We start from the raw sequence: 27,852 nt of genomic DNA, 5'->3' as shown, positions 1-27,852 counted from the left end.
GAGCAGCTGGCAGATGGTAACCCTGCAGTAACCAAACTGTCTTTGCAGTTACGACATCAGCAGCAGAACTGGAGAAGGATCTTGTTAATGCCAAAGAGGAGCTGGAGTTAATGGCAAAGAAGGAAAGGGAAAGCAGGGTGAGCTTGTGATGGAGCCTGTGCTGATAGCCCTTGCTTACAGGAAACCATTGGGCTCACTGGAGGTTTCGGACCCCGCTGTTGTGAGGGTACCCCAGTGAGAGAAATGGGGCAGCAGCTTGCAGTGGGATTTTGGCTTTCTGAAGTCTTTCACGGACTTCTCTTCTCTCCCTAGCGGGAGCTAACTGCTCTCCAGTCTGTCGTGGCCACACAGGAGGAAGAGCTGCAGGTGCAGGCCTCTGATATAGAGTCCTTGACCAGGACCATCCAGATCAAAGAGGACCTCATCAAGGTGAAATGATGTGTTGTGCTGGGTTGGTTCCCCCTGGGAAGGCTGTGGATGAGTCTCCTTTTTCTCCACATTGTGTACCCCATGCTGACTCACACTGAATGGCAAGACACAGAAACCAAGCTGAAGGTTTCTGTGATAGCCATGAGCGGGTACCCTCCTCTAAGGAGTAAGGGACCTCTTCAGAGTAATGTGGCTGGCTGTCCATGGGTGGTATTGCTGCTGGTTTCCCTACGGCCCCCTGTGTTACTTTGGCAAGGAAGCAAAGGCCCCAAAACCCCAGAGTGGCATTATTTGGCTTTTTGCTCCTTGTGTACCAGACACCCTTTGAGAGTCTTTTAAACAGAGTTCATTGTGTCCTTTATCAGTTCCCGCCTCCAGGCTGTTGTTTGTGCCTAATACACTGTGGGTGCTTCAGTATTTCTTTCTTAGGAGACCTAGGTCTTTCCAAACACTGGAAACTTTTGGCAGTTGTGTTCCAGGGAGGATTATGAAGGTCCAGCTGTCCTTGTTACTGATACCTTCTTCACTGAGCCCTCCTGCTCTTGGTTTTCAGGATCTGCAGATGCAGCTGGTGGATCCTGAAGAAATTCCAGCCGTAGAAAGGCTGACACAAGAAGTGCTGGTGCTTCGGGAGAAAGTGGCCATAGCAGAGTCACAAGGACAAGAGGCTACTGGAAACAGAAGGCAGCAGGTAGTGTGCCATGTGGGGCAAGCTTAGATGTGTTTACATTTCAGCTGGTGCTAAGTTATGAGGCGCTCTTTTCAGCCTTTGGATATGTTGAGATGTGCTTGTTCTTGGAAGCTGGCCCTGTACAATAGGAGGAATACAAAGGAGGAGAGTCTTTTGGGAGTCCAAGGGTGACACTGGTCAACTTGATCACTGAACACAAGCAAGAAAGGAAGGGAAAGCCCCTGTTTCTCTGGGACAGCCAGATGCTTCCTTTGATTTCTGTCTCTAAGTGTTGCATCTTGTCTGTTCTCTCCAACCAGTTGTTACTGATGCTGGAAGGGCTGGTGGCTGAAAGGAATCGGTTAAATGAGGCTCTCCAGGCAGAGAGGCAGCTCTATGGCAGCCTGGTAAAGTTTCACACGCACCCGGACAGGTAAGTGAGGCTGCCTTGGCCCTGTGCTGCCCTGCTCCGCTGCTGGGGCAAGCGTGGGTGGTCAGTGGGGCAATCCCTGAAGCAATGATCATTGTGCAAGTTTGAGAGCTGTCTGTGGGAAAGAGGGAGTCTGGGCAAAGAATCAGAGAAACGTGGCTTTGGGAGTCCAGGTTTTAGGCTGCCTTCCTCCCTTGAAGAGGCTGCAGTGGCCAGTTTGAAATGCTATGTAAACTCCCTCCATTGCCACCTCTTGTTCAGGCCCTGGGATTTGCATCTCTATTCCCCAGCATATCCCTTTCCCAGTTCAGCTTCCCACCCACACTTGGCCACCTTTCAGAGGCTGCTGTCTAATTCCCAACCAACTGTCGAGTTGATGAAGATCTATCTAGGTGCTTATCCAGGCGGTTGTCCCACAGCGCAGTATGGACTGCATTCTCTGCCCTCTGCACTAATCCCCTGCCCTTAGTGGGGCTGCAGCCTCTGGGATATTTGAGCTACCTGATAGCAAGAGAGCACATAAGTGGAGTGCTTGGGTAAGTACTGAAGAACAGCTGTGACTAGGAGTCCCCTACCATGGGCTGGAGCCTTTTTTGGGGATGGCTGTGCTCTGGGGAGGTTTAGAGGTGAGGCAAGAGGTGGCTGAGCTGCCTGCGGAGCATGCAAAGTCTGTGCCTTGAGTAAGTGGCAGTCCCGGATGGAGGGGCCAATTTGTTGTGCACTTGCTGCAGCCTGTCTAACCCTCTTCCCTTTTATGCGGCGTGTCTAATTAGCGCTGCGAGAGACCACACTCTGCAGGTGGAGCTGGAGGGGGTCCAGGAGCTCCGGGGACAGCTGGAAGAAGCTCTTGGAAGAAGTTTGGAGCGTTTGAGCAGGCTGGAGATGCAGGGCGTCATAGGAGGTGGGGAACAGGAGCGTGTGAAAGTCCTACCCCAGCATGCCTTCTGAGCACTGGCGCTCGCCCACCTGCCACGGAAACGGTTCACTAACTGAGCGAGCCTGTCTCACTGACTCTGGGAGGGTTGCTTTGGTACTTAGTAATGGTACGATAGAACTGGTGCAGGGCTTTTTTGTTTTATTTTTGAGCTGCTTTGGAAACAGCGATTAGTGCAATCCACCTGTCTCGTGTATGTTCCTGTCTGACCCACCCTGGTGGCCACTGATGTATTTGCACATTCAAATCATTCCATTTTAGTTGATTTCCCTCAACTCCCTTCTCCTTCCAACCCCATGGGCCAAATAAAGATTCCCTTTCTCTGAAGGAAACACCACATGTCCTCTATCATCTCCCAAGTGCATGAGTGTGAGTTCTTGTATTCCCTCACTGTTTTTTTTACCCAGTGACATCCCCCTCTTGGGTTGATGGTGGCCGGCCCAAAAGAAGAAGGGGTATGTGGAAAAGTGGGTTCCAGAGCCAGAGAATTAGAGAAGGGCCACAAGACCTGGTGGCACTTCCTGGGGCTCTTACACAAATCTTTTTGTGGTTTCTTTTTTTTTTTTTTTGAACCAATTCATTTTGTGCTTAAGCCAACTCCAACTCTAGTATTAATGATTTTACTGACTAAAATCCCCCCTCAGCTGTAAGTTGTCTCAGCCTGGTTCGTGAGTGCCTTCAGGGGAGAGCTTCCTCTTTTTGACAGATGGTTTGGAGTGACTGAGACCTGTCCCTGCTCCCAGGGTCTGGGCTGGGTCTGCTCCCTCCCTTGTATGCACATATCTCACTGACAGGCTCCACATGCCCCTTGGGTAATGGCCAAGGCCTTATTTCTGCTTTGCTGGGTACAGTCCCACTTGTCACCAGTGCATACCTATTTCTAGGGCATCTTTAACCTCCTCTGGGAGTGTTGGAGCTGGCATGAGAGCTGAAAAACAATAGCAACAGCTTTCTGATGACCAGCTGCGCTTCCCATGCACAGCAGGCTATGGATCAGCTGTCTCGTACTTTATTGCTCCCCAAGGTGTCAGGATCAAGTTTTGAACTTCTGAGCATCTGTTTCTGCTTGCTTGGGGAGCTGAACTAGGAGTGGGTGGAGCAGAAGAGCTCCATCTTGCTAGGCTGCACCACCTGGACCTGTGACTGCTCTGCTGCACATCTTTGTGACTGTTCCTCATGGCACCAGCTGTTGCATGCTTTGCACCCATGCTGAGGTCTTCTCTTCCCTGCCTCAGATGGGGTGGGAGGCAGCACAGCTCTCCCTTCACACACAGCAAGCCGGCACTACTCCTCTGGGTGTGCACCTAGCTGGGTGGTGAGTGCAGCAGTTCTCATGTGGCCTGAAGGGACACAGCTGGTGGCTGCTGGGCAGCTCTGGTTCTTGATTAGCTTTTCCTTTCTTGTGTTTCATCTCATTCCCTTCCTCTCACTTCTCTGTGTAGTACAATCTTCTCTTTCTCCTTCTGCCTCTTACTTTGTAGAAGCCTTTGTGTCCCTGTCCTTACCTTTCCACCTTCCTCCCCCTATCCTGGCTCTGATGCCTGGCTGGCTCCCTGGTCCCTCGTGAACCATGGAGCCCAGGACCCAGCACAGACTCATTGGCCTGGCATGAGGGAAGTCTTGGCTGGTGCTCCAGCGGCTTCCATGTCTTCTTGTGTGTGAGTTTAGCTGCAGATCTGCCCCTGACCTCTGCTAGCATCACTGCTGTGAAGTGCTCCATAGGGGAGTATTATCCTAGGCTGAGGTGTCCCAACTTTTCTGTTGTGTTCTTTAGGGCCTCCTTTCGTCCCTGATATCCCTGGCTGTGCATTCCTCTTCCCTTCAGGAGAACCTGCCTAAGCATCCTATGGCTGAGACCACCCTCTGTCAAACTGTGTAGTGCTTTGTGCTGTCTCATAGCTCTGTGAAGGTCTCCCCTTTCTCGGTTTTCTTGGGGCCTTGCTTCCCTTCCCTTGTTCCCAGCAGCGTGAAGACTTTGGGCACAGCCAATGCACCCGGGTGTCTTGTGTGTCATGTTCAATTTTTAAGCCATGCAACTAATTCTCTTTGCCTTCAGGCTAGGTGTGGAAAAACAGCAGAGTCTGTGAAAAATAATGCTGGGGTTGCATCTCTTGTCTCCTTTGCTGGTAATACAGAGAGCTGAGCGTCCCCTGTCCCTTTGAATTTGTACCCTGGTGTGTTCCTGCTGCAATGAAGGATTGAAGCACTTGGTGAACATCAGCCTGGGCAGTCTGCCCTGTGTGCACACTTCTCTGCTCCCCGAGCACCATCTTCCACTTCTTCCTCTGTTGGTGTTTTTTTTGCCCCCCGTCTTGAGATTTGTGCTCCCTTTTTGTGCCCCAGTCCCAGAGAGCTGAGAGCTGTGTGGAGCTGTGGGCGATGGTGAGAAGTGGGGTGCTGTACCCTGGCACAGAATGTGGTTCTCCCATGTCCCCAGAGCAGCTGTGCTGGCTGTGAGCCCCCCCTGCCCACCCAGCTCGGGACCCCTGTGCACATGGCCCTCAGCCCTCCAGCAAAGCCCGCAGCTGAGGGTCTATGTCTCCTCATGCTATGGGGCCTTGCAGCCATCGAGATGTAGCCCTAGGTGGTTTGTCACCTGGCAGGCTGTGTCCCTGGGGGCCCACAGAGCTGTACTTCGCCTATGCTGAATGCCACCCACGGGAGCTGCTTCCTCATGGGGGTGCTGCTGCCACTTCCAGCTGTCAGTGCTTTGCTCCCGGAACAGCGCTTCTCCATGATGGCTGCCCTTGCTCCCTGGGGCACGGCTGCTTTGGCGAACAGACTCTGCCATGCAGGGTGATGTCTGCCCAGCCTGGGCAGCGAGATGCCCCTGATTTTTGCAGCCTCCTGGCAGTTGCTTGTCACGAGGGGGTCTCCTGAGTGTGCCACCATTTATATGCATGTGGTGCTATGCCCCTGCTGCAAGGCGTGCTCCTGGCTGAACCTCGGCTCTCCTTCCCAGGAGCCATGTGGTTCCCTGTGGCTTCTCCTTCACCAGTGATGTGTGGCCTCTCTCCTCCTGCCAGGATCTCTCTGCGTTCCCCTGCTCCATGTTCAGCCTTGTCTGGGACCTCCATACCTGATGGTCCTGGGCTTGGCCATGGCCAAAGCAGCTGCATCTCCTGCTGGGTACAGGCAGCTGTGAAACCTGGCCCTGCACAGCCCCAGAGGCTAGTCTGGAGCCCTGGGGCTCTCTGCCTGGGGCGAGAGGAATTGGGGATACACCCGTGTCCTAGCCCAGGCAGTCTGAGCCGAAGCAGAGCAGGCAGGGCCCTGCAGCTGGGTGGGAGGAAGGCTGCATCAACAAGGGGTGCAAGCCCTTGTCCTGGGCTGTGCCCCTATGGGCCAGGAGCAGAGCTCCACAAGCAGAAAAGCATGTCCCATGCTCACTTCTGTGGGGCAAGGTGCGTCCCAGCCCCCTGCACACTGTGGTATGAGATGGAAGCGTTCCTTTAGCTCTGCTGCAGGTCTGCAAGGCCAGCGCAGGGCTTGCAAAGAGCCCAGCGCCACCCATGGCAGCCAGGCTTGGGCAGCATGGGCAGGGTGGCCCTCCCTAAGCTGCCTCTGCCTGGGCAGGCGATTGTGTGGGGTGCACCCCCACACTCCTGTCAGTCTGGGACAGCACCAGTGAGGCCCCTGCCCAAGCACCCGCTGCTGCTACTGGCTGTGCCTTGTGAAGTGGCTGCAGGGTGCGTGGCATGGTACGCATGTGTGTTAGGGCAGCAAGGACAAGGTGGTGTGAAGGCAGAGATGTGAGTGGAGCAGGTGCCATTGCTGGGGTGTCATCCCCTGAGCTGCAGGCAGCTGGAACTGTCTCCTCCCTTGGTGCAGGGCCAGTACAGGGTGCAGGGTTGAGCTCCAGCATGTAGAGAGGGGGTGGCAGGGTACAGGGACTGTGGGGAGACCTCAGTCCTGCTGGGAGTACCCCAGCACCAGGTATGTATGAGAGCAGGCACCTGCCCCGAGGCTGCCCACCATGGCCACGGGCATCACCAGGGAGGAGGGGACAGAGGCAGTGCCACCATTGCCAGTGCTTTGAGTGCCTTGTTGTGCTGTGCTGTCCCCTAGGTCAGGCCACAGGCATAGATGCTGATGATGCCAGCACCAACTTCACTGACAGCATCAAGGAGGAGGCAGTCCACAGCGTGGCAACTCAGCACGTAAGCCAGGGCAGCGTGGTACCGGGAGCAGGAGTGGCAGAGTTGGGCACTGAGCTGCTGCCAGACTCTGTCCTAGCCCCTTTGGAAACGTCCCCATCACCGTCTGTCTTTTTCCCTCTAGAGCAGCCCCCGGTCCCCTAAGGAAAGCGGGGGCGCTGGGAGGGCCCTGAAGGGGAGCACAGCACCTGTTGTGCCGGAACGGGAGCTGCGGGCGGAAGAGGAGCTGCGGGACTTGAAGGCACAGCTGGAGGAAGCTGGCTTCTCCTCTGTCTCCCACATCAGGCAAGAGTCCCAAGATGTGGGAGCCAGGGCATGGCAGCAGCTCAAGGGGGCACCCCACGTCTTGGCTGCTGCCTGCCCTTCATACTGCCGTGTGCCCCCAGGAAGGCGATGCTGAGCCTGTGCCTGGAGAACGCAGAGCTGAAGGAGCGGATGGGCGAAGCCACGTCACTGCTGGAGAGTGGGGAGCAGGAGGAGGCTGGGCCAGGCACCCCCCTGGCCCTCGAGCCCCACAGGCTGCAGCGGAAGAGCCGCAGCACACTTGGGGACCGCCTGGCTGGTAGCAATGGCAATGGCCAGGGGGTCCCAGGAGAGAGGGGAGCTGTGCCAACCAAACGCCCAGCGCTGGAGGCACGATCACAGGATGATGTGCCAAAGAGACCCTGCCCCGGCACCCTGGGTGGAGGGGATGGAAGCCATGTAAGTGCCCTGGGAACACAGGGACCGGGATGGGGATGGGGATGGGGATGGAGGTGGGGAGCTCACAAGCCATCCCCCCTCTAGCAGGCAGAGGGCATGGCCCCTGGTGGGGGCTGGCCGGGGCTGGGTGCGGAGCTGTGTTCCCAGGTGGCACAGGGCCAAAGGCAGTGCCAGGAGCTGCAGGACAAGCTTGCTGCCTCGGAGGCCACGGTGCAGGCACAAGCAGAACAGCTGGAGAAGTACCATGTCCTGCTCCGTAAGTTAAAACCCCAGGTGGGACAGGGGGTCCTTGCTGAGCCTGGCGTGCCCTGTTGCATGGCACTGTATGTGGGGCAGGGATGGTGAACCCTGTCCGGAGGGGAACCCTGAGCTGACAGCGCTGCCCGGCAGGTGAACCCCATGCCCAGCAGCTCAGCAAGCAAGTGCAGGTAGACTTCCAGGACCTGGGCTATGAGACATGCGGACGAAGTGAGACTGAGGCTGACCGGGACGAGACTACCAGTCCAGGTAAGGAGAGCCAGTGGCTCCAGGGATCCCTGTGCCTTGCATAACTGGCGTGGAAAAGTGACACTGTGCCCTGTCCCCTCTGCAGAGTGTGAGGAGCCAGATGTATTCAGTGAGCCCAGCCTGGGTGAGGATCTGGGGTCCCCATTCCGGCCAGGGATGCCCAGGGTGGGCAAGGCTGTCCGGAATGCCGTGGCATCTGCAGATGTGGGAGCCCTGCGCCAGCACATCCAGGACCTCAAGATACAGCTGCTTAATGCCAACAAGGTGATACAGAGCCTGCAGCACCGTGCCCGCTCCATCTCTGTCACCAGTGGCTACACCTCGGGCGCCGAGCGGCCCCCACTGGGTCCCACGGCCCTGGCCTCCCCGGCCCACAGCCTCACTGATGAGGACGAGGGCTGGCAGTCAGATGGCCATGGCACCCTCTGCCCACCCGCCCTGCAAGCACACCGTGACCTGCAGCACCTGGTGCACCGCGTTGCCCTCCTTGAAGCACAGCTGCCTGCAACCAAGCCCAGAGGGGTTTTACCGAAGGAGCTACAATCTGCCACCTGGCCAGGGTATGACTGTGGGGTCAGGACCAGATGGGGGCCTACAGGGGTCTCCACGGGTTGCCCAAGGTTGTGGCTTCTTGTTGCATGCTTTCCTGGCAGCCAGACCCCCAGGGTGTTTGCACAGTGGGGCAGAGACCCAGGGGTGGATGGTGCCCAGACCCCCCATGGTACCCCATCCCTGTCATGCTCTCTGGGTGGGTCTGGAAGCCCTGTGGACCCCGAGCTTGCCAATCCCCCCTAGGAAGTACGACTCGCTGATCCAAGCACAGGCTCGGGAACTCTCCCACCTGCGGCAGATGCTGCGGGAGGGCCGTGGGGTGAGCCGCAGCCTGGCCCAGCACCTGCGCAATGCCCTACGATCCTTCGAGGAGCTCCTCCGTGGCACCGACATCGACTACTACCTGGGCCAGGGCTTTCGGGAGCAGCTGACCCAGGGCAGGCAGCTGGCTGAGAGGCTCAGTGATAAGCTGGGGACCAGTAAGTACCTTTGTGGGGGGCACTGGAGCTGGGCACCATGGGGCATGGCGGGCTGGGAAGGGGTGCTTTAACGGGTGTCAGGAAGGGCTGGGGCCACTCGGATACCTTGTGCTGTGTGAGCTAACTGCTTTGAGCTGGGCTATCCTTCTATGGTTCTTTTTGGGGGGTGGGTAGCCTGGGCCATGGGGATACTGACTGGCTCTTCTCTGGCTTGGTTTTTCAGGAGATCAACAAGATGGAGAGGATAAAACAAGCCATGAACTCCTGGCACTGAGGTACCTGTTCCCAGGGAGGGCTTGGGGGATCTGCTTTGCGTGGGTACCGCAGGGGCTATCACTGCTCTTGGGGTGAGGGTCTGGGGTACCCTCAGGGTCTCTGCTCTGGGTGGGCATCTTGTGGCCACCTCTCTGCTGGGGATGGAGTGCCTCAGGCTTGGTCTGGGCACCCCATGGCTCTGGGCAGCCTTGCAGCATGGGGGGGATGCGGTGTATGGGATGTTATGCTGGAGTGCGCACAGCACAGCAAGGAAGGGCTGTGGGATGGGGGTCACCCTGCCCTGCCAGCCCCAGTGATGGGCCGCCTCCACAGGCTCAGCCGGGAGCTCCAGGAGAAGGAGAAGATGATCGAGAGCCTGGAGGCCAAACTGCAGGAGCGCTGTGAGTCCCCAGGCAGCAGCCGCCCACCCTCTGAGTCATCGCGCTCTGCCACCAGTGCCTCCTTCGTGTCTGAGGGGCTGGAGCCCTGCTCCGACGGGGACATGGCCAGCGAGTGCAGCCAGTGCCGTGAGGAGCCTGCCCGACTCACAGGTACCGCAGAGTGCCCGGGAGCCACAACTGCGGGCTGGAGACATGCAGCCCTTCTGTAGCTTGTTGGTCCCTGCAGCAGTAGGTGCCCATCAGGCCTGGGCAGGGGCTGCCTGTGGAGCAGCATGCTCCAATGCCACCCTGGGCATGTGAGCACACAGCACCTGGGGCTGCAGAGGAGTGTCTCGGGAAGCCCTGCTATGGTACCACAGCCCTGCAAGGCTGGGACCTCACTGGCCTCGTGTGGCCCATCCCAGCCTGCAGTGCCTCTGGACATGGGGACTCAGCTGCTTGGGGCATGCCAGGGTCCCTGGGGAGAAGGGGGCCCTGCCAGGCTGAGCCAGAGCTATGCTAACATCTTTCTTGGTCTCTCTCCTGTCTGTAGGCCTTCACTTTGACTCCTTGTCCAAACCCGTTAGTGCCCCCCTGCCTGCACTGGCCCCTGGGCTGTCCCCCTTCCTGCCTGCTGGGGCCCCACCTCCTGCAGCCCCCCCGCTTCTGGGCTGCTGCGGGACCCCCGCCTGCTCCCTGGCCGAGGCACAGCAGGAACTGCAGGTGCTCCAGAGGCAGCTGGGAGAAAGTGAGCGCGTGCCTCCAGTGTGGGGCAGGTCCTGTCTGCCCTGCATGCCATGTATGCTGTGCTGTGCCCTGCTGTGCTGCATGGCCCCCCACCCTCTGTGACCTGCTTGTCCTTCCCTGGCCCTTCTTCTGCTACCTGGGGCTACTGCTTTAAGGCTGGGGCCCCAACTCTGGCTGGGGGGTAATGGGGACTTGTGGCTGACATGTAGAGAGGACCTGGTAGGTGGGATGGACATAGGCTGAGGCAGTACTAGCCCTTAGTGTGGGCACTTGCACATCCCAGGGCCCCTGGGAAAGGACTGGTTTGGTTAATTGTTGTATAGGTGTGGGGCTGAGACCCTCCAACTTGTGTCGTGTAAATAGCAAGCGCTGGGAAAGCTTCTGCTCTTCAGGGGGAATGGGTATGGCTGGAGTGTGTTACCCTCATTCTTCCTCCCTGCTCATTGCCCTCCTCCTCCTGACTGCTTTGCCCTGTGTGTGCAGGTGTGACACTGCCCATGGCACCAGCAAAGCCCACAGCCCCATTGGGCTCCTTCGGAGAGGGCAGCAAAGGTCCAGCATTACTCTGCCGACACAGCGCACTGCAGAGCCTGGCTGAGACCCCTGGAACCACTGAGCCCCGCTCCCTCTGGGACATACCTGCTCCTGGCCGTCCGATTTACGGGGCCCTGCCGTTGGGGTATCCCTCCAGCCAGAAACTAACAGGTATGGTGTATGCTGGAAAGCATGGGGACATCCCAGCTGGGTGTGGGGGAGCAGGGAGGAGACCCAGCACTGGAATGGCTTCTGGCATGGCTCCAGTATGGGGCAGGATAGAGGAGACTACACGGGGCAAGCACTACAGCCATCCCTGTCCTGAGCTCTGTCTTCGGCTGTGGCAGGGGCAGACCTGCTGGAGGAGCACTTGGTGGAGATACGCAGCCTGCGCCAGCGCCTTGAGGAGTCCATCTGCACCAACGACCGGCTCCGGGAGCAGCTTGAACGCCGACTGGCCTCCACAGGCAAGGCCAGTGGTACGGTGCTGCACTGAGGCTGGGGCTGCCTGGGAGCACTGCAATCTGGGGGAGCCCAACATTTTCACACCCCATTGTATGGGGAGGGCACTTACCCTGTGCACGGCAGGGTGTCAGGAGAGAGACTCAGCACCAGTTCCCCTTTTGCAGGATTCCCCAGTGATGTCTATGCCCAGGGGCTGGAGCCAGGGCTGCAGCTGCGCGAGGAGAACCAGGCTCTGCGTGAGGACAACCGCACCCTGCGGCTCCAGCGTGACCACCTCTCCCAAGGTAGGGCCGGGCCACCAGCATCCCAGGCCTGAGTCCCAGAGGGTACTGGCTGAGCGGGGTGCCAGTGACACCCCTGTGCTTTCCATCCCCAGAGCTGGCGCGGGTGCAGGAGGCGCTCCTGGCTGCCTGCTCCCGGGCACGGGAGGCTGAAGCAGAACTGGGCCAGAGGCGTGGGGAGCAGCGGAGGCTGGCGGAGGAGCTTGCTGAGCGCCAAGAGAGCCTCCGGCAGCTCCGAGAGGAGCGGCACTCTCTGCAGGAGGACAACAACAGGTAAGGTTTGGGGCATCGTGGCCTTGGGGCCAGCAAGGCTGGGTGACATGGCTGGCCCTGGACCTGTGTGTCACCCCTCTGCAGGCTGCAGCACATGGTGACACTCCTGCAGCAGCAGTGTGAGGAGCAACGCCTGCTCCTGGAGACCCTGCGTGCAGAGCTGCACGTCTACGAGAGCCTCCCTGTCCCCTCTGCTGAGACCCGTGCAGGTACGGGACCTACGCCCAGCCCGCCCAGCCCTTGCCACCAGCCCCAGCTCTTCTGCCCAGCTCCTGGTCTTGGGGTGCCTGGCCCCTCTGCAACCCTTGGGTGGTCCCAAACACCTCTCCTCTTGGTGGCCCTGCAGGCAGGCAGCAAGGGAGGGGAGGTCCCTCGGGTGCTCATGGTATGGAGCTATGGCCATCCACAGCGGCTCAGGTAGCTTCTTGTTCCAGGCTGCTTCCCATCTCCTCCAGTGCGGGACGTTGGCATGAGCTCATCAGCTCCCTTCTTCTCCCCGCTGTCCTCTGACACATTGGCAGCCCAGCAGATGGATGGTGGGTACCAGAGCCTGCCCACACATGTGCCTCAGGGCTTCTAAGACCTGACAAACTCATGGCACCACCCTTGCTGAGCAGGGACAGAGAGCCAAGGGCCGAGTCAAGCCCCCGGGATGAGATGGGGAAGGCGGTGGGGGAGCAGGCAGTGATCCTCACCCTGCCCTGCTTGTCCCACAGAGCCACGTGGGGCAGACCCACCAGGGAGGAAGAGCGAGGGACCGATGGGGGCTCACATCGTTAGCTGCCTGGACACCTACCGGGCACTGGAACAGCACATCCTGGAGGGGAAGGCGCTGGCCCATGAGCTGATGTGTCTCACGCGCCCGGCACTTGGGCTGCCCAACTGCCCGCTCCCAGGAAAGGAGGTAAAGCATGGGCAGAATGGGGCTGGCAGCGGCTGTGGGACAGACCCTGCTCTGATGACCCTGCATAAGGCAGCTCCTGAGCCCAATAGCAGCCCCGAGCTTTGCAGGGCCGGCAAGTGGCAGGTAGCATCCAGCCTGGGGGATGTTGCCGGCACTGCCCAGCAGCGCTGTGCTGGCCGCAGCAGGACCTCAGGTGCGGCAGGACGCAGGTGCCCCAGCAGCACTCGCTCCCGCACCCTTCTCCCACAGGCCCTGGGGTGGACGGGCGCAGGACACCTCTGGGGCAGCGCCAGCAACCTGCACCGTGTCCTGGAAGAGTGTGCATCTCTCCTCGCTGCCTTCTGGAACACGGCGCTGCCCATCGGCCCTGCCCAGCACCAGGACAAGGTAAGCACTGGGCCAGGGGCTGGCAGGGCAGTGGGGCTGGATGCTTGCTTGCTGCTTATCACGCTCATCTCGTCTCAGGAGCAGGCACTACAGGGAGAGATTGCGGCGCTGCGGGCCCAGCTCTCGGAGAGGGAGGATGCTCTGCAGAGCACGGCTGAGCAGCTGCGCAGCACAGCCCAGCTCAAGGACAGCATGGAGCAGTTCATTGTGAGCCAGCGTACGTGGCCCAGGTGGCATCCTGCTGCACGGTAGCATGGCCAGGCTGTCCCAGTAGTCACTGACCCTATCACCTCTCTCCCCCCCTTGCAGTGACCAGGACTCACAGCGTGCTGCGCAAGGCTAGGACAAACCTGGAGGTGAGTTTGCCCTGACAGCAGGCGCGGGGTAGGGGCGGGTGCCCCTGCCCTGGTGAGCCCTGATGCCCTGGGGACAGGAACAGATGGCAGACATCCTGTGCTCTGCTGGCAGTGGTGGCTTCTGGGGGGCCGTGCTGAGGGGCCAGCTGGGTGCAGAGTTTGTGTGTGTGCGTGTCACACAGGGACCACTTTTATTTGGCTGTCTTTAGCCTCTATGTCCCCAGGGCACTGCAGTCCTCCTCCGTGGGCCTGCCCTAGCAGTGCTCCCCCTTATCGCCACATGTGCTCTCTCCACTCACCAGGTGAAGGCCCAGCAGGCCCTGCCCATCGCATGAGCCCCAGGCAGGGCAGGGAGTGACGCCCCTAGCCACGGACGCCCCATACTGGAGCAGACCCTGTCCCTGCTACTCTGAGGGCTGGGGTGGACAGTTAGTGGGTTTAGGCTGCTGCGGTGGTCACATACCCTCCACCTGCCTCTGCTTGGCATTGCAGCAGCAGCTGCAGGCTTGGACTTTGCCTGCCCCATGCTTCAGCGCTCACCCCTTCCACCCATGGTGCTTAGAGTGGTGTGTCACAGCCACCCACGCTGAGCACCTCTCACCCTGGGACTTGGTCCCCTTTGTAACCCTGCTGCCTACCTGTCCCTGCTTGTGGATGTATGTATATGTATATAGACAGAGGTGTTGGAGCTGCGTTTCAGGGGCTCCCCAGGCATGTTGGGGCCCCAGCACGGGAGGAAGTTCTATGAAATGCCACGTCCTGTTCAGCAGCTGGAGAGTCCACAATAAAGGTTTCCTTTGGGTTGTGGTGTTTCTGGCATGCCCATCTCTGCAGCCGTGCTCCCCCCACCCAAGCCACCCATGGCACAGGGTGCCACAGGCACTGGCTGGCCCCAAGGCAGTGGCTCTGAGCCCCACCCCAGCACCCCACGGGCAGCTCTGCCCCCCACTGGGTGCTCCCTTCCCTCCCCTCACTGCTCCAGAGCCCCCACCAACATCAGGCCAGCAGCACCGAGAACAATAAATACTGTAATAAATAGAGAAAATGCTGTCACATGGCACTGCTCCGGCAGCAGGCGGTGTAGCCGGGGTCCTGGGGTACCTGCCCTGCTCTGCTCTCCCCAGGGTGCCTCCAGCGTGGGTGTGCACAGGTGACCCTCTGGCTGTGATGGTCAGCCCTGCCCCACAGAAGTGCTCCGTGTTGGGGATGGGGCAGGCATTCAGTCCTTGGTGGTGCTGTCCCGGTGGCAGGTAAGCGCAGCTGCGTCCAGCTGTACCCTCCCTCCTGCCGGCTCGATGCTGAGCGTGGGGCAGGGCTGGGGCTGCAGCCAGAGCTGAGAGCACTCCTCAGGGCTAGGGAGCACAAGGAGGGGGGCAGCCCCACACTAAGGGCTGCAGGACAGGGAGCAGGTGGCAGGCTGGGGTGTCCCACAGCCCCTAGGGATCATGGTGGCCTTGGAGGCTCATCACCAGGACAGCACAGCAACCTCCAGCAGGTAGGACACGGTCCTGGAGGCCTGGGCTGGGGCAGTGCCAGGACCGTCTTGGGGCCCTTGCAGGCTGGAGAAGGCAGGTAGGGTGAAGCCCTTTCCGTGCCGGCTGTGAGGAAAGGCTGTTCTGGTGAGCAGCAAAGTGGCCCCAGAGACTCACAAAAGCCAAGGGGAGCTGTAGGTCAGTGGAAACCAAGGGTTAAATCAAACCACACCAGTAGGATGGGGCAGTGTCACAGGCCCCAGTGGCCTCGGGCTCATCGCCGGGGCCTGTGTCCCTGCCAGATTCCAGGCTGGAGCCAGTGGCCAGTTCTCACACAGTCCCGTGGCCCAGTGTGTGCAGACAAAGCGGTGTTTCGTGTCCGGCATGGGGGGGTGGGCAAGGCCCCAGCTCAGATGGGCTTGTACAGCAGTGTGGTGACATACTTCTTCTTGTAGCGGTGTGTAGCACTGAGCACCATGACGCCGTCCTGTGAGACGCACAGTGTCAGCAAAAGCAGGGCACCCCCACTTCCATCAGGAAGAGGGCTCTGTGGGCTTGGGGAGCAGCCCCAGCCTGTCCCTGCTGTCCTGAGCCTCGCAGCCAGTGAGACACGTCCAACACCCGCCACAGGGAGCCAGGGCAGAGTGAGGGAAGGGTCTGGTATGCACCAGGAGAGCCCAGGACTACCCAGCGCCACCAAACTGGGGATGCAGCTACAGGGAACGGGGCTGTAAGGAGACCACAGCCTACATCCCTGCATGTGCCATAATTCATTGGCCAGCCAAACTGTCCTTGTGTGGGTCCTCCCACCTCTGCATCACTCTCTCCAACCCACAGCTGTCCGAGTTCTGCTCCCTGCAGGCACTGCAGGCTCCTGGGAGCCACAGCAGCTCCCCTTCCCTCACCCAGCAGCCCCGCGGGACCTGCCCTTACCTTGATGGAGAGCGCGTAGAGGTGATTGAGCATGACATGGTTGGGTTCGGGCAGCAGTGCTGGGTCACACTAGGACAAGAGGAGTGTCACAGGGGAACAGCAGGGCCCTGAGGCCCCAGCCACCACAGGGAGCTGCCATCTCAGGCAACCTGAGCTGCTGGTGTCTCTGGCTGTTCTCAACAGCAACAGAGCTCAGCTAAGTACCAGGCAGAGCAAAGGGCCAAACCAGCGTGGTTAATGGGAAAAGCAACGCTTTTCCCAGGGAATGCCGAGGGCCAGGCCCCAGCCAAGGGGAGACCAGGCTCCCTGTGGACAGGACTCCCCTTCCAACCCCAGTGCAGCTCTCCGTATACAAGCAGTAGGCTGGTACCCACCGAGATATTGGTGTCCTTGTTGAGGATGACCTGGAGGAGATGAGGCGGGAGGATGGGTGGGGATTTGAAGCGCTCCTCAGGCCGGTATACGTACATCTCTTGGCCATAAGGACCAGGTGGTGAGCTCGATAAGTCTAAAGAGAAGAGACAGGAGGAGACATGAAATGCCTAAAGCAGGACTGGTGAGCACAGATCAGCTCCCAAAATGCTGAGAAGAACCCAGCAGGGTCTTTCAGGCACACACATCTTCCATGAGCCATGGACACATATCCTATAGCAACAGCTCAACCTTTCACAGCAGAATAAGCAGCCAGGCGAGCCTTGGATGTTTCCAAGCAGGGCTGTAAGCTGGTACATGCACTGATACAACACAGGCAGCCCGCGGTATCTACCCCAAGATCCCGGCTCACAGCAGAGCTGGGTCCCTCTCCCTGTAGCAAGCAGCTGGCTTGCCCCAGAGCTTTACCATTTGCAGCAGGGGCACAGCAAGCAGCACGCCTGCACACTCTTGATGCTGCAGAACTGCCTGACAAGGTCCCAGAAAGGGCAGATGGGAAGTCCAAATTGAGGAGCTGCTCAGTCCATGTGAGAGACCACAGGAGCTCGAGGTCACTGGAAGCTGGACTGGCGGTACCTCCCAGCCACATCTGACCTGATTGTTTTGGAACAGCCAGCACCCGGATGGGCTCCACCTCCCTGGAGCTCCTGCTGCTTGCTGGCTTCTTTCCAGCGATGTATCTCTTGCCCAGGCTGAGCAAGGAGGTGGAACTGAGGCTACATCTGAGACGGGGTTTGTACCAGGGACAGCAGGCTGCACTCAGAGCTCCCTGGACAAAACATAACTGAGCAACCTGCCAGCTTTACGCACTAAGCCAGCACTTCTGGTGTCTGCGTGGTAACCTAACCTGCTGCTGTAACACAAGCAGAGAGGGAGGTTTCTGATGTGCTAGCACTAGTACAAATTACCTTGGCATGAAAATGAAGAGTGGCTGCTGAAAATAACCTGGGTCCTGCTCTCACCTAGCTTGTACCCCAGATCAGATGACTTACTCACAGTTGAGCAGGCAGAAAGGGGTGATGTTCCCAGCATTCACCAGCCTGAAATGGCTGCCTCAACTGCGCACAGGCACTGGCCCTGCTCTGGGACAGTGCTGCCACAGAACAAGTTACACCAGCACAGCCCCTCCATGGAGACAAGGCCTCAGCTGTGGGCTGCTGAGAACACACGGCCAAACACTACTCTTCCTGGGTGCAGGCCCGCACCTCTACTCAGGGGGTCTGGTCACCCCCCTGAGCAGCGAGTCTCAGAGCAGAGGAGGTGGAAAATAGCACATGCAAAGCTGTAATGCCACAAAAACTCACCCCGACCTGAGGTTTCTGAGCTCTCCAGGGAATCCACCTTCAAAGCATCGAACACCTCAAAGTCAGACTTCTTGACGTGAATCAGGTTGTTAATCGTCCCCATCTGGCTGGTGACCACAGGCTGGAGAGAACTGAGGTAAGAGTCTTCCTATGTTCACCTCCATTTGAAGCACATGCGATGTTTCCTAGGTCCTCCCAGCTCAAGCTGTCTTTGCTACGCTATTAACTCAGAGCACAGGTGGACAGTGTCTAGCTCTGCTCTGTGCTTGCAGATCTCTGCTGTTTACCCTGGGAGGATTTCCCTTTACTCCCAGGCTCCTACATCACCTCCTGTTTTCATCCTCCATCCTGCTACGTGCTGATGGGTAAGTGACCTCTCCTTCTCAGGCTGCTACCATGTGACTCAGTTTGGAGAACCTGCAAGTGAGTGATAACCCCATGGCCCATCTTCCCACGTTGCCAATTCTGAATGGGGCTTAAAGGCCACCTGGTGTTTCCCTGCCCCTTGGTACCTCCCTGACATTCCCCCAGTCAGCATGTCTAAGCCCAGAGGAATCAGCCTCTGAAAGGACTCATGGGATGGAGGTGCTCCTTTCATTTTGGCAGATACCCTCTGCTCTTCCTGTTCTCTCTCTGCTGCAGCTACATCATGTCTAGTCCCCTGAAGGAGAGAAGATCTTCAGGGATAAAGCTTTAACCATTACCTCAGATGGGTCATGGACCCACTGGCCGTCCACAAAAAATTTGTACTGGTGCTCTCCTTCTGGGAGGTCCAGGATAGCGACAAAGTCATTGTGGCTGTGCAGAGAGAACAGACGTGCAACAGCATTACCCCATTGATGCTCTGGATGCTGCTTTTCCAAGGGGTCCCAGAAGACTGGACTTTTTCATGTACTGCCCAGGCCCTCTACCCCAACACCTTAATGCAGGGTTAGGCTTGCTCATCGTCAGCTATCTGAGGTACAGACACCACAGGCACAAGCATTCAGAGCACTAGTGTGGCTCAAACCCCTAGGAGTCCAGCTGCAACAAGCACAGGAGGCAGTCCAGCTTGCAGAGCTGCCCTGCGTGGCCAGAGAAAAGTGGTGTGGCAGACACCCTGCGCAAGACACACTGGAGAGGATGCATGGGCAACACATCTAACACTGCGATGGCATTGCAGGACAGGGGTAGCAAATGTAGCAGGTCTGTTAAGCCTGCACTTGAGATAAACCCATTCCAGATGATTTGCTGGGATTATGCCCAGAGTCCTACACACCACTTCCACAGAAATCACAGATGTATTGCAGAACATCATTAGGGCAGGAAGACACGTGAGGGACAAAACACCAGCCCTCACTGGCAACAACACAACTAGGCACAGGGTAAGGCCACAGCCAAGGGAAGAGCCGACAGCTTCCAGGGGACTGCTGCATACCTGGGAAGGGCTCTGGTGCCAGGACTAGCTGCTGTGTGACATCCACCTGGGCAAGCAAAGTGGCCCATCCTGCCCTGTCCCTCTGTTTCACAACTTGCCATCACCACACAGCACCCCACAGGGAAGAAGCTGACTATACACTTGTGCTCAGACACTCTAACTTGGGTGAGAAAGCCAGGTGAGCAAAGGGAGCAGCAGCCAGCACACAGAAGGGAAAACACTCGCTGCAACTGAGTGGAGGAGAACACAGAGTGACCTGAGGGACTGGCTACCTCTTGATGAGCGGGATCTTGGTGCTCCAGTTGTTGAAAGATCCTGAGATGAAGACCTCTTTGCCTCCATCCGCCCAGCGGATAACAGTGGGACGAGCCTGTTGAGATGGCTTCACTGACTCCTCCAGATCCGGCTGCCACGACACAAACTCCTTGTCCCCAGGAATCTGAGCAAAGAAAACCAGAACCTGACTGAGACACTGAGACAACTGGGACCACATTTACTTCCCCCTGGCCTCTGCCAGCCCACCTGGACATCCCAGACAAGAGCATCACAGAACTCCTCTGGCCTCCTAGCTCTCCACAGACCCCTCACGTGGCTGGGAGCACAGCCCCACACAGCCAGTGAGCTGAAGCCCCAGCAAGGGCCCCAGGGAGCAGGACAGGGAAGGCAGAGGCCAGCCCCTACCTTGGAGTCGTGGGAGCTGAAAACACTGGGGTCGTCGGTGCTGCCCACCATGATCTTGTGTGGGTGCTCCTTGGCAGGGTGGGGGCCACTGGAGCCGTCTGAGCGGTGGGACTTGGAGCCATGGCGCTCCCCAGACACTCGCTCACTGGTGGTGTTCCCCATGACAGCTCAGCAGCCCCTGTGAGAAAGAGAGGATGGCAGTGTGCCTGAGCCCATGGGCTCCGGCAGCAAGGAGGGGAGTAAAGGTACCGTTTCCCAATGCTCTTTGCCAGGGAAGACTGACAGTAATCCTAAAAAAGGCCCAAAGTTCATTCCCACTGCCAAATTTGGGACCTGAAGGGGAATTTAACAAACAAGACAGCTTGACCTAATTATAGCCATATCCTTATGATATCACTCTAGTTAAAATGGTAAATGTTATACTCCAAACCCAATACTGGTTACACTGTGTCCCACACAAGCCCTTAGCAGCTCGCATAGTAGAAGAGCTGATTTGAAAAATAAAGCAAATCTTTAGTGGCAAATCAATTGCTTGGCATTAACAGAGCCTCTTTCACAGTCCCACCGTCAGGCTTTACAGACAAATCCCCTATATCCAGCAAGAAAACAGCCAGAGAGTGAAAGTAGCAGCTGTTTAACAACTCCCAACAAATCTCCAAGAGCTTGTGGGCAGAGGAGTGGAGCCTCGCGCCTGGCAAAGGCAACAGGAGTGTTTAAAGCGTCCGAGTGGAATCATCCAAGCTGGGGCTTGGCCAAGGCATGGGGCTAACACCATGGTGTCTGCAAAAAGCTCAGCTCTTGACAGCATTCACTTACGATTCACCAGGCAAACCACCACGTCAGCTGAGGCACAGCTCAGTGAGGAGGTCTGCTTGTTGTGACCCAAACCAGAAGCACCACCCTGAGCGCTCTGGCATCTGCCCAGCCATCCGGAGGCACATGACAAAGGAAGGGCAACACCAGCCGCCTCAGTGCCACTGTGCAGCTGGGCATGGGCTGTCACCCCTGATCTCACCCAGCTCAGAGAAGGCAAAGCAGAAGAGCTGGCCATACAGTGCCAAGCCACGAACAGCCACACACCTCTCGGAACAAATAACAAAGCCACCGCAAGCTACAGGGGACTCTTCAGGCCTTACCAAGTTTCCAGAAGCTGAGATGGATTGGGCATTCTTGCTCCTGTCCTGGGCTTATTTTGCAGCTTTCAGCTTACTGCACCGATCACGGGCTCTGCAGGGCAAGGCAAGAGGACAGCCAGCCTTGCTCCATGCACTTAGTTGCAACATTTGGGGATTTGTTTAGAAGATCAAGTTATATGAAGGGTGCCAGGCAAGGCTGCCAGCCAAAGCCAGGCTTTAGAACATTATGGAGCAATTACTAAAGTATTTCTTAAATCCTGAGCACTAAGAGGCAGCTCAAGAGGACAGCTAACCCGAATCCCCACCCCCTCTCAGTGAGGATCAAGTGTACCTGAAGAACCAGGGCAGATGAGTTGCACCACTTGCTCTGATATCTTCCTGCTCTGCCCTGGAGGAGGCTCAGCTGGCTCCTCACTAAACCTGACCCTGTGCCACTAGACCTGCTCTTCAGGAGCTTCTTCCCCAGCTAAGGCTCCTTTACTTCTCATCTATGGGGAGGAAGGTAGGAAAGCCTGAACATCCTCTTGTACCAAGACAGACCTGAGCGATATGTGCAGGTGTTAACAGACATGAAAGCTTCCCTTTCTCTTCTCTAAAAGGAATCCAGTCCCTCTGGCTGACCCTCACAGGTCATGCTCTCCAAACACCTCCTGAGGTTCCTCCTAAGCGGTGGCTCCTTTCCAGCCCATGGCATTCAAAACCCCGTGCTGGCAAGACCACCCCACCTCCTGCATTGTGCACACAGGCACCCTGCTGCGCTGGGACAGTGAGCTCTTTGAGCATAGCCCACAGTCCTTGGTTTTATGGCATTAACTTCCACAGCTCAAACCCTCCTGCATTCAGACAAGCCCTTGTAGCACAGCATGCTCTGATGGAGTGCCACAAGTACATCCAAGTCACTAATGGAAGCGCTGCCCGTACCAGAGACCAAGCAAACATCCGCAGCGTCAGCGCATCCATTCCCAGTTCGACAGCAAGCTGCTGCCAGCTGCAGTCTGCAGTAAGGTGAGTGCCTGCCTGCAGATCACTAGGCCCCTTCAGTTTCACTCAGCCCCACCTCCCCATTTTGCTTCTGAAAATGACACACGAAATACACCAGTGGGCCCTGAAACATGCCATGCTGGCTGCCTCTCCCACCCGGTGACCCGCACTAGGAAACGCTGGTGGCCAGCCTGAGAGGGTTGATTTTGGAGAAATGGGGTCTCTGCTCAGCACACTTAGTCCCAGGGAAGCATGACTCGCCTGGACTCTCCTGCCTCCCCCCTTCAGAGAAGGGAACCAGAGCTCAGCCGTGAGGCTGCTGTAACATTAAGGGGATGAGCTGGGAAACCAGGGAGAGGACTCACGCCAAGTGGGCACGGCTAGGACAAGGGCTCTGCAAAGCGGTGGCAGGGCTGTCACGGCCCGCTTGGCCCACGGCCGCCCGCTCCCCTTCCACGCCGGGTTGCAGGGAAGCAGCGGCTGCCACGGCCCTGAGGAGGCCAGGGTCAGGGCCCTCCTGAGGGGCTGTGGGCCGGCTGCAGGGCACAGCTGGGGTGACTATGCATGAGGGGGCCAGGCGACCATTACCCACCTCAGTGTCATCCGTGGGGACGCCCAGCCGAGCCTCACCCACCGTCTTCCGCAGCAGCGCCCGGCCCACTGCCACCCACTCGCGGCCGGCCAGCCGTGACTACCCCGCTGTCAACACACGGCCCCGCCGCGGGGCCCAGCCCCCGCCCGCGGCCCCACCTGCCCGCCACCGCCGCCGCCGCCGCCGCCCCGCTCTCCGCCTCCGTCCAAAATGGCGACACCCCCCGCCGCCGCCGCCAGCCTCTGCGGGGCGCTGTGGCCCGCCCCCCCCGCGCCGCTCTATGGCCGCGCCCCCCCCTCCGACGCGGCTGTCGCCGCTACCGCCGACCCGATCCCCGCTGCCGGGAGCACCGTGTTTTTTGAGGGCGACTTCGCCCACTGCCGTTAATTGCGGCCAGCCTGGCCTTGGACCTGGCGGCTGAGGGCCGTGCGGCTTCACCCTCCCTACAGCGGGTGGGCGGCCACGCCGGTTTAGGGCAGTGGTGGGGCCGGAGCCTGGGGGTGGCAGGGAAAGAACGGATCCGGGATGGTCGTGGGGCTGGGCTGCCGCGCCACGGGTGGGCAGGCTGGCTGTGGGGTGAGCTGGCTGGCGGTGGGTGCAAGCGGCCAGGGGGCCTGTGGGCTGGGCAGGCCCTGCGTGGGCAAGACAGACGCCTCAGGATGGACACCAGAGACTGAGACATTCCACGCAGCCTGGTCCCTGGTCCCCCTGGCACGGGGACCAGCTTTATTGCCCTTTTCCCGAGACGCCCTGGCCAGGCGAGTTCCTGGTTTCTGCACCACCTCTGTATGGACAACTCATGGGTAGAGCTTGCGGAGCTGCCGGGCCAGGATTTAGGGAACGGAGCGATCCGTGTCCTCAGAGCAGCCCCTGAGAAGATCTCACGTGGCTCTGGCAGAGCAGAAAGGTGAGAATGAGCAGACTGCATCTTCAAGGAACCAACCCCCTCCATGCCTCCTGGTGTGGCGGCAGACCTAGTACGAGACTACAGAAACACCTGAGCCCAAAGGAAGAGAAGAAGATTGCCAACAGGACCCGCTGTCTCCTGCATTTTGGGTTAAGGAGAGAGCGAGACATAGGCAAGGGTGGCCACAATCAAACCGATGCTGAAGAACTTGAAGATGTGGGATGTGGTGCTGGAGTGGGGAGGACGGCCCTTGGCTGTGGTTTGCAGGGGCTTGACCACACGCTGATGCTGGGTGAGGATCGCCTCCCTGGCGCCTGGCCACTTGCCCGGGCCCCGCAGGCGGTACTGGTATGGCGTGCAGGGCCCGAAGAGCACCTCCAGCGCCAGCTTGGGATCAGTGAGGAAGAGGGCGAGCAGGTTGGGCTTGACCCCCACCTGGCAGGCGAGCTCGTCCATGTAGGGGATGTAATCCACCTGGATGGTGTGCCGCTGGCTCTTCACGTACCTGTGGGCAGGGAGGGCAGGTGGGCTTGGCATGTGGACATGGCAGTAATGGTGGCAGCGGTAATGGCTGCGCAGGGTCCTTACCGCTTGGCCATTTCCTCCTTGGTTTGCATGATGTCAGCCAGCATGTTGGCAGATGGTGGCAGGTCAAGCAGCCCTGGGGAAGAGGAGGCCGTGGCAGGAGGGAGGGCTGTGCTCCCACCATGGTACGTCTGGCCTCTGCTTGCACACAAAAGCCTTTGGGGCTTTGGCCACGTGCCATCGTGGCAGGAGCAAAGGACGAGGGAGAAGGTGGTTGTAGATAACGGAGCCTGTTAGTGGCCCCCACAAGAAAAGATGAGCACGAGGCTCACTGCAAAATGCAACGGTGGTTTTTGTGCTTATGAATAAACAAAAGGAGGACAACAAAGGCGAGTGGAGGGAGGCGGTGTGCGAGGGGATGCCACCAGTTGAACAACTGAGCCTTGCTGTGGCCTGGGGAGCCTGGCTACATCCTCCCACCCTGCCTCGCTTACCCTTGAAGACGCGGGTGGCCCAGCGACACTGGAGCTCGGAGATGGGCATGATGGGGCCCAGGGGCTGGATGAGGCCAATGAAAGCCAGCGTTGGCTTCTCCAGGTCAGGGGGAAACATGAATTTGTAGAGGGAGATCTGGTTCTCCACCACCTTCACGTAGCCCTCGAGGAAGGGGAAGGAGAAGCTGTATCCTGTGGCGAAGACCACAGCATCAATCTCTTCCCTGGTGCCGTCATCAAAGATGGCAGACGTCTCCGTGAACTCCTGGATGTTTGGCTTCACCAGCACCTTGCCCGAAATGATGCGGTTGGAGAGGTTGTCGCTGACAGTTGGGTGCTGTTCAAAGACCCTGGAAAGCACAGAAGGACCTCATGTGTGGCCCAGGTAGAGGGATGGGCAGTGCTGGGGCAGGTCCCTGGGGTGCTGCTGGGGTGCTCACATATGCTGGGGCTGGAGGCCATAGAGCGTGTGATTGAAGCGGGCGTTCAGCTTTCTGCTTATGAGAAAGTTGATGATGTGGGGCATCAGTCTGTAGAGGAGCTGTAAGAAGCGTCTGAGGTAGATATAGTCAAAGGGGTACCCCCCATCTGCCACCCGGTGCAGCACCCAGGTCCCACGCCGGGTGCTGAGGAAGACCTGGGAGGAAGGAGAGGAGACGTGGTGGCATGGCAGCATCCTCAGGTCTGGGCTGGGCCCCTGCCGTACCCCTTGGACAGGGATGCCAGCACAGCTGCTGGGACCACAACAGCCACCTGCATCGAGAGGGCCCAGGGTGCTCATGGCTGGATGCTGGAGGGAGTGGGAGCCCAAGGGATGGTGGGGGGGTCGCTCGGTGCCCTCTGGGGAAAAAGAATAGGCACCCCAGCCCCATTGGCTCTCCCAGCACACCTGCTTGGCCACTTGGCTGAGCTCCACCGCAATGTCGCATCCTGAATTCCCGGTGCCGACCACGACCACCCGCTTCCCCCAAAAGGACTGCAGGCCCTTGTAGTCCCGGCTGTGCAGGTACCAGCCCTCAAACTTTTCCAGCCCTGGAAGAGATAGGGAAGCCACGCCAGGCAGGAACGTGGGGCAGGGGGTGGATTTTGGGAACAGGCTAGGACCAGCGAGACCAACGGGAGCGATGCAGCCCTGGGATGGTGCCCAGAGAGGCGGTGGCCTCTCCAGCCTGGGAGATGCTGAGTGTGGCCCTGAGCATCCTGATCTGGCTTTGGGGCCAGCCTGGTTTGGAGCAGGGCTTGGACTGGAGACCGCCATGTTCCCATGCCAACATCCTTCTGCAGTTCCTGCCCAGTGCCAGGCCCTGGGCGCAGAGGAGCAGATGGGGTCTGTGCCATCCTGCCACACCCCGGTGATGGTGTGCTCCAGCCTGTTCCCCACCCAAAGAGGGTCTCAACAGCTGAAAGCCCTGCAGGTGTTTTTGCCTGGCACCCAGAGGAGAAGGCCACCACTAGTGCCGAGCTCTCAAGCCTTGCCAGGGAGCTGGAGAGCCCAGCGGGTGTGTGGCCAGCAACTCAGGGAGCCTGTCTCTGGTGGGAGAGGTGACCTGGCAATGGTGGCACCGGCCAGCAGGGCGCTTTGGTCAGATGCTGAGAGCATGTCAAGAGCAACCAAGGACAGACCACCAGGATGGATGGGATAGCAGCATGCTTGCTCAATGCCACCAGGTGCGTTAACCTGTGGAGGCACTTTTGGCAACAGCCAGCACGAGGTGGGGGCTAAGCCAGAGAGGAGGGTGCTGCCAGGGGTGTCAGGGAGCAGCCCACGGGGCGGTACCTGGGAAGGTGCTCAGTGGGAGGTGCGCCTCGGTGTGGTGCCCGGTGCACACCAGCACGGCATCAAAGACGTCCACCTCCTGCTTCCCCTCGCTCTCCGCAACCACCTCCCACTGGCCCGTGGCGGCGAAGTCGGGGTGCTTGGTCACACGGCACACGTTGGTCTGGGTGTGGAGCGAGCGGGCATCAGGCACCCCGAGCTCCACGGCCCCGCTGCCACCGCGCCCCCGGATCCCCCAGCTCTCACCCTGAAACGGATGTGGCGGAGCAGGTCGAAGTGCTGGGCGTACATGCGGAAGTACTCCATGATCTTGGAGTTGTGCATGTAGTTGGGGAAGTCCTCAGGGATGGGGAAGTCACTGAAGCACATCAGCTCCTTGGAAGCGTTGATGATAAGGGAGGGGTAGATGCTGGCGCGTCCCTCTTCGGGGTGCTCCTGTTGGAGCAGGGCAGAGCTAGGTGCTGGCGTGGGAAGCCAGGGCTGCGGGTTTGCAGTGGACATCTGCCTCCCTGCCTGGCGCCTCCCTGTGCCCATGGGTGCAGGATTAAGCCACACGTGGTTATAGCCCCTGTCCTTGCACCCAGCACCGTGCTGCAGGTGTGACCACCTGCCCTGCAAAATGGGGCAGGACAGACATGGGACAGCCAGTGGGGTGAGGTGGGGCCAGGATAGGTAGGAAGGGACTGGAGGGGACCAGGAGCAAAGCAGCAGGGGAAGGGATGAATGAGACCAGGAAGGGAGGGATGGGAAGGGCAAAGGCTGAGCTGGGAGAGTGGGCCCTGAGGTAAGGTCCTTGGGGAGGATTTGTCCTGCTGCTGGTGGGAAGGAGACGGGTCCAGTGTGGCTGGCACACCAGCTGGCACCATGGGCACCTCCCGCTGCCGCAGCAGGTCTTTTTTTGCCGTGGTTTTCCTGGGCAACCTGCCTGCTGCACGCATGGAAAGCAGGGGAGCAGAGCTTTTTAGCTGCCAAGGACTCATCCCAATGCCATCCGTACTGCTGCTGCGGGGCAGGCTGGCACAGCCTGGGCCTTACCTCGAAGCGCCAGAGGCCCCCGATGTCCCCGCTCCTCTCGAAGCAGATGGGTACCAGCCCCTCATCCAGGCAGCATTTCAGGGCACACAGGCCAGAAACCCCAGCCCCAATGATTGCTACTCGCTGGGCAGTCATATCCCGCAGTGCGGTGGTGGCAAGGATGGCAGGGAAGCCTTGGCCAGGGGCAGCACGTGCTTGGTGGGGTGTGGAGCCTGGCAGGTCTCGCCGGGGGGATGCGTGGTGCTGCTCGGTCAGGGATGGCTGTCCCTGTGCTCTCCATGTACGACTGGGGCCAGGTGCGGCGGTACAAGTGTGTTTCTTCCAGACATGCTCTACAGGTTCCCCCTGCCCACTGTGCCACACCTCCTGCCTGTGCCTGCCTTTTGCAAGGGGCTCATTAGGTTCTGTAAGCACTTAATGATGCTGACGCTGCCCCAGGGCTTCCTGGGGGCGGGGGCTGAGATGTGGCCACACTCCAGATTTTGGCAGGTCATGGTGTGGAAAACAAAACTGGGGGATGCTCAAGGCACTGGTGGCTGGCAGCCGTGCTGGCCCTGGCGTGCGGTGGCCAGGACCCCCTGTCACCACTCCGGGTCCCCAACCCACCCAGCCGTCCTCTGGAGGAGCCGCGTGCAGGTGACGAGGGTAGCACTGAGCCATGTCGCTGAGACCACCGTGACCCGCTCTGTCAGCACACGCCCTGGGCGAGGCTGTTTTGCTGCAG

At 59.1% G+C, this 27,852-nt stretch overlaps 3 protein-coding genes across 11 annotated transcripts in view; 1 reads left to right on the top strand and 2 right to left on the bottom strand.

Moving 5' to 3' along the window:
- Nucleotides 1–14,245, top strand: part of PDE4DIP (phosphodiesterase 4D interacting protein) — a 35,252-nt gene extending 21,007 nt beyond the window's left edge. For 3 of the 4 annotated variants that reach the window (XM_075097116.1, XM_075097114.1, XM_075097115.1), the window contains 5 exons: nucleotides 49–137; nucleotides 313–429; nucleotides 983–1,120; nucleotides 1,420–1,532; nucleotides 2,303–2,795. In XM_075097116.1, the coding sequence (XP_074953217.1) occupies nucleotides 49–137; nucleotides 313–429; nucleotides 983–1,120; nucleotides 1,420–1,532; nucleotides 2,303–2,477 (632 nt within the window). In that variant the 3' untranslated portion in view covers nucleotides 2,478–2,795. Of the gene's footprint in view, nucleotides 1–48; nucleotides 138–312; nucleotides 430–982; nucleotides 1,121–1,419; nucleotides 1,533–2,302; nucleotides 2,796–6,531; nucleotides 6,624–6,744; nucleotides 6,906–7,006; nucleotides 7,323–7,409; nucleotides 7,579–7,712; nucleotides 7,830–7,914; nucleotides 8,390–8,624; nucleotides 8,861–9,083; nucleotides 9,136–9,448; nucleotides 9,667–10,048; nucleotides 10,244–10,725; nucleotides 10,948–11,123; nucleotides 11,256–11,405; nucleotides 11,526–11,617; nucleotides 11,796–11,879; nucleotides 12,005–12,229; nucleotides 12,332–12,511; nucleotides 12,700–12,948; nucleotides 13,087–13,164; nucleotides 13,304–13,395; nucleotides 13,443–13,744 lie in introns of those variants that run through there. The other variant, XM_075097117.1, reaches the window with a different exon arrangement.
- A 207-nt stretch (nucleotides 14,246–14,452) lies between these two features.
- PRKAB2 (protein kinase AMP-activated non-catalytic subunit beta 2) lies at nucleotides 14,453–22,636 on the bottom strand. Of its 6 annotated transcripts, none has more exons than XM_075097121.1 (9): nucleotides 22,549–22,636; nucleotides 20,818–20,908; nucleotides 19,682–19,859; nucleotides 19,273–19,439; nucleotides 18,288–18,381; nucleotides 17,584–17,704; nucleotides 16,222–16,355; nucleotides 15,848–15,916; nucleotides 14,453–15,401 (listed from the first exon to the last, which is right to left on the bottom strand). In XM_075097121.1, the coding sequence occupies exons 3-9, from the start codon at nucleotides 19,841–19,843 to the stop codon at nucleotides 15,324–15,326; spliced, it is 825 nt and encodes a 274-aa protein (XP_074953222.1). In that variant the 5' UTR covers nucleotides 19,844–19,859; nucleotides 20,818–20,908; nucleotides 22,549–22,636; the 3' UTR covers nucleotides 14,453–15,323. The 6 variants fall into 6 exon arrangements, with proteins under 6 accessions (XP_074953222.1, XP_074953225.1, XP_074953220.1 ...); XM_075097124.1 differs by having other exon boundaries at nucleotides 17,590–17,704; nucleotides 22,549–22,634; XM_075097119.1 differs by lacking the exons at nucleotides 20,818–20,908; nucleotides 22,549–22,636 and adding an exon at nucleotides 22,391–22,530.
- Nucleotides 22,637–23,432: 796 nt separating this feature from the next.
- On the bottom strand, nucleotides 23,433–27,287 carry LOC142058974 (flavin-containing monooxygenase 5-like). The gene is made up of 8 exons (XM_075097125.1): nucleotides 27,129–27,287; nucleotides 26,340–26,528; nucleotides 26,094–26,256; nucleotides 25,206–25,348; nucleotides 24,757–24,953; nucleotides 24,317–24,666; nucleotides 23,886–23,958; nucleotides 23,433–23,802 (listed from the first exon to the last, which is right to left on the bottom strand). Exons 1-8 carry the CDS (start codon nucleotides 27,261–27,263, stop codon nucleotides 23,448–23,450), a joined length of 1,605 nt encoding a protein of 534 aa, XP_074953226.1. The 5' UTR covers nucleotides 27,264–27,287; the 3' UTR covers nucleotides 23,433–23,447.
- Between the last annotated feature and the right edge of the window lie 565 nt (nucleotides 27,288–27,852).

This window comes from Phalacrocorax aristotelis, chromosome 6 (assembly GCF_949628215.1).
Source record: "Phalacrocorax aristotelis chromosome 6, bGulAri2.1, whole genome shotgun sequence".
Lineage (NCBI taxonomy): Eukaryota > Metazoa > Chordata > Aves > Suliformes > Phalacrocoracidae > Phalacrocorax > Phalacrocorax aristotelis.
The sequence above is the reverse complement of the archived record's forward strand: the minus strand, read 5'-3'. Positions and strand labels throughout refer to the sequence as shown.

Excerpts from the sequence above, each read along its gene's own strand:
- PRKAB2 (XM_075097121.1), bottom strand. The coding sequence starts at position 19,843 with ATGGGGAACACCACCAGTGAGCGAGTGTCTGGGGAGCGCCATGGCTCC. Across the intron at positions 17,705-18,287 it reads GGGTCCATGACCCATCTGAG|CCTGTGGTCACCAGCCAGAT; the intron begins GTAATGGTTAAA and ends AGTTCTCTCCAG. Across the intron at positions 15,402-15,847 it reads TCTACGCGCTCTCCATCAAG|GACGGCGTCATGGTGCTCAG; the intron begins GTAAGGGCAGGT and ends TGCGTCTCACAG.
- LOC142058974 (XM_075097125.1), bottom strand. The coding sequence starts at position 27,263 with ATGACTGCCCAGCGAGTAGCAATCATTGGGGCTGGGGTTTCTGGCCTG. Across the intron at positions 25,349-26,093 it reads CCCACTGAGCACCTTCCCAG|GGCTGGAAAAGTTTGAGGGC; the intron begins GTACCGCCCCGT and ends TATCTCTTCCAG. Across the intron at positions 24,954-25,205 it reads TCAGCCAAGTGGCCAAGCAG|GTCTTCCTCAGCACCCGGCG; the intron begins GTGTGCTGGGAG and ends CCTTCCTCCCAG.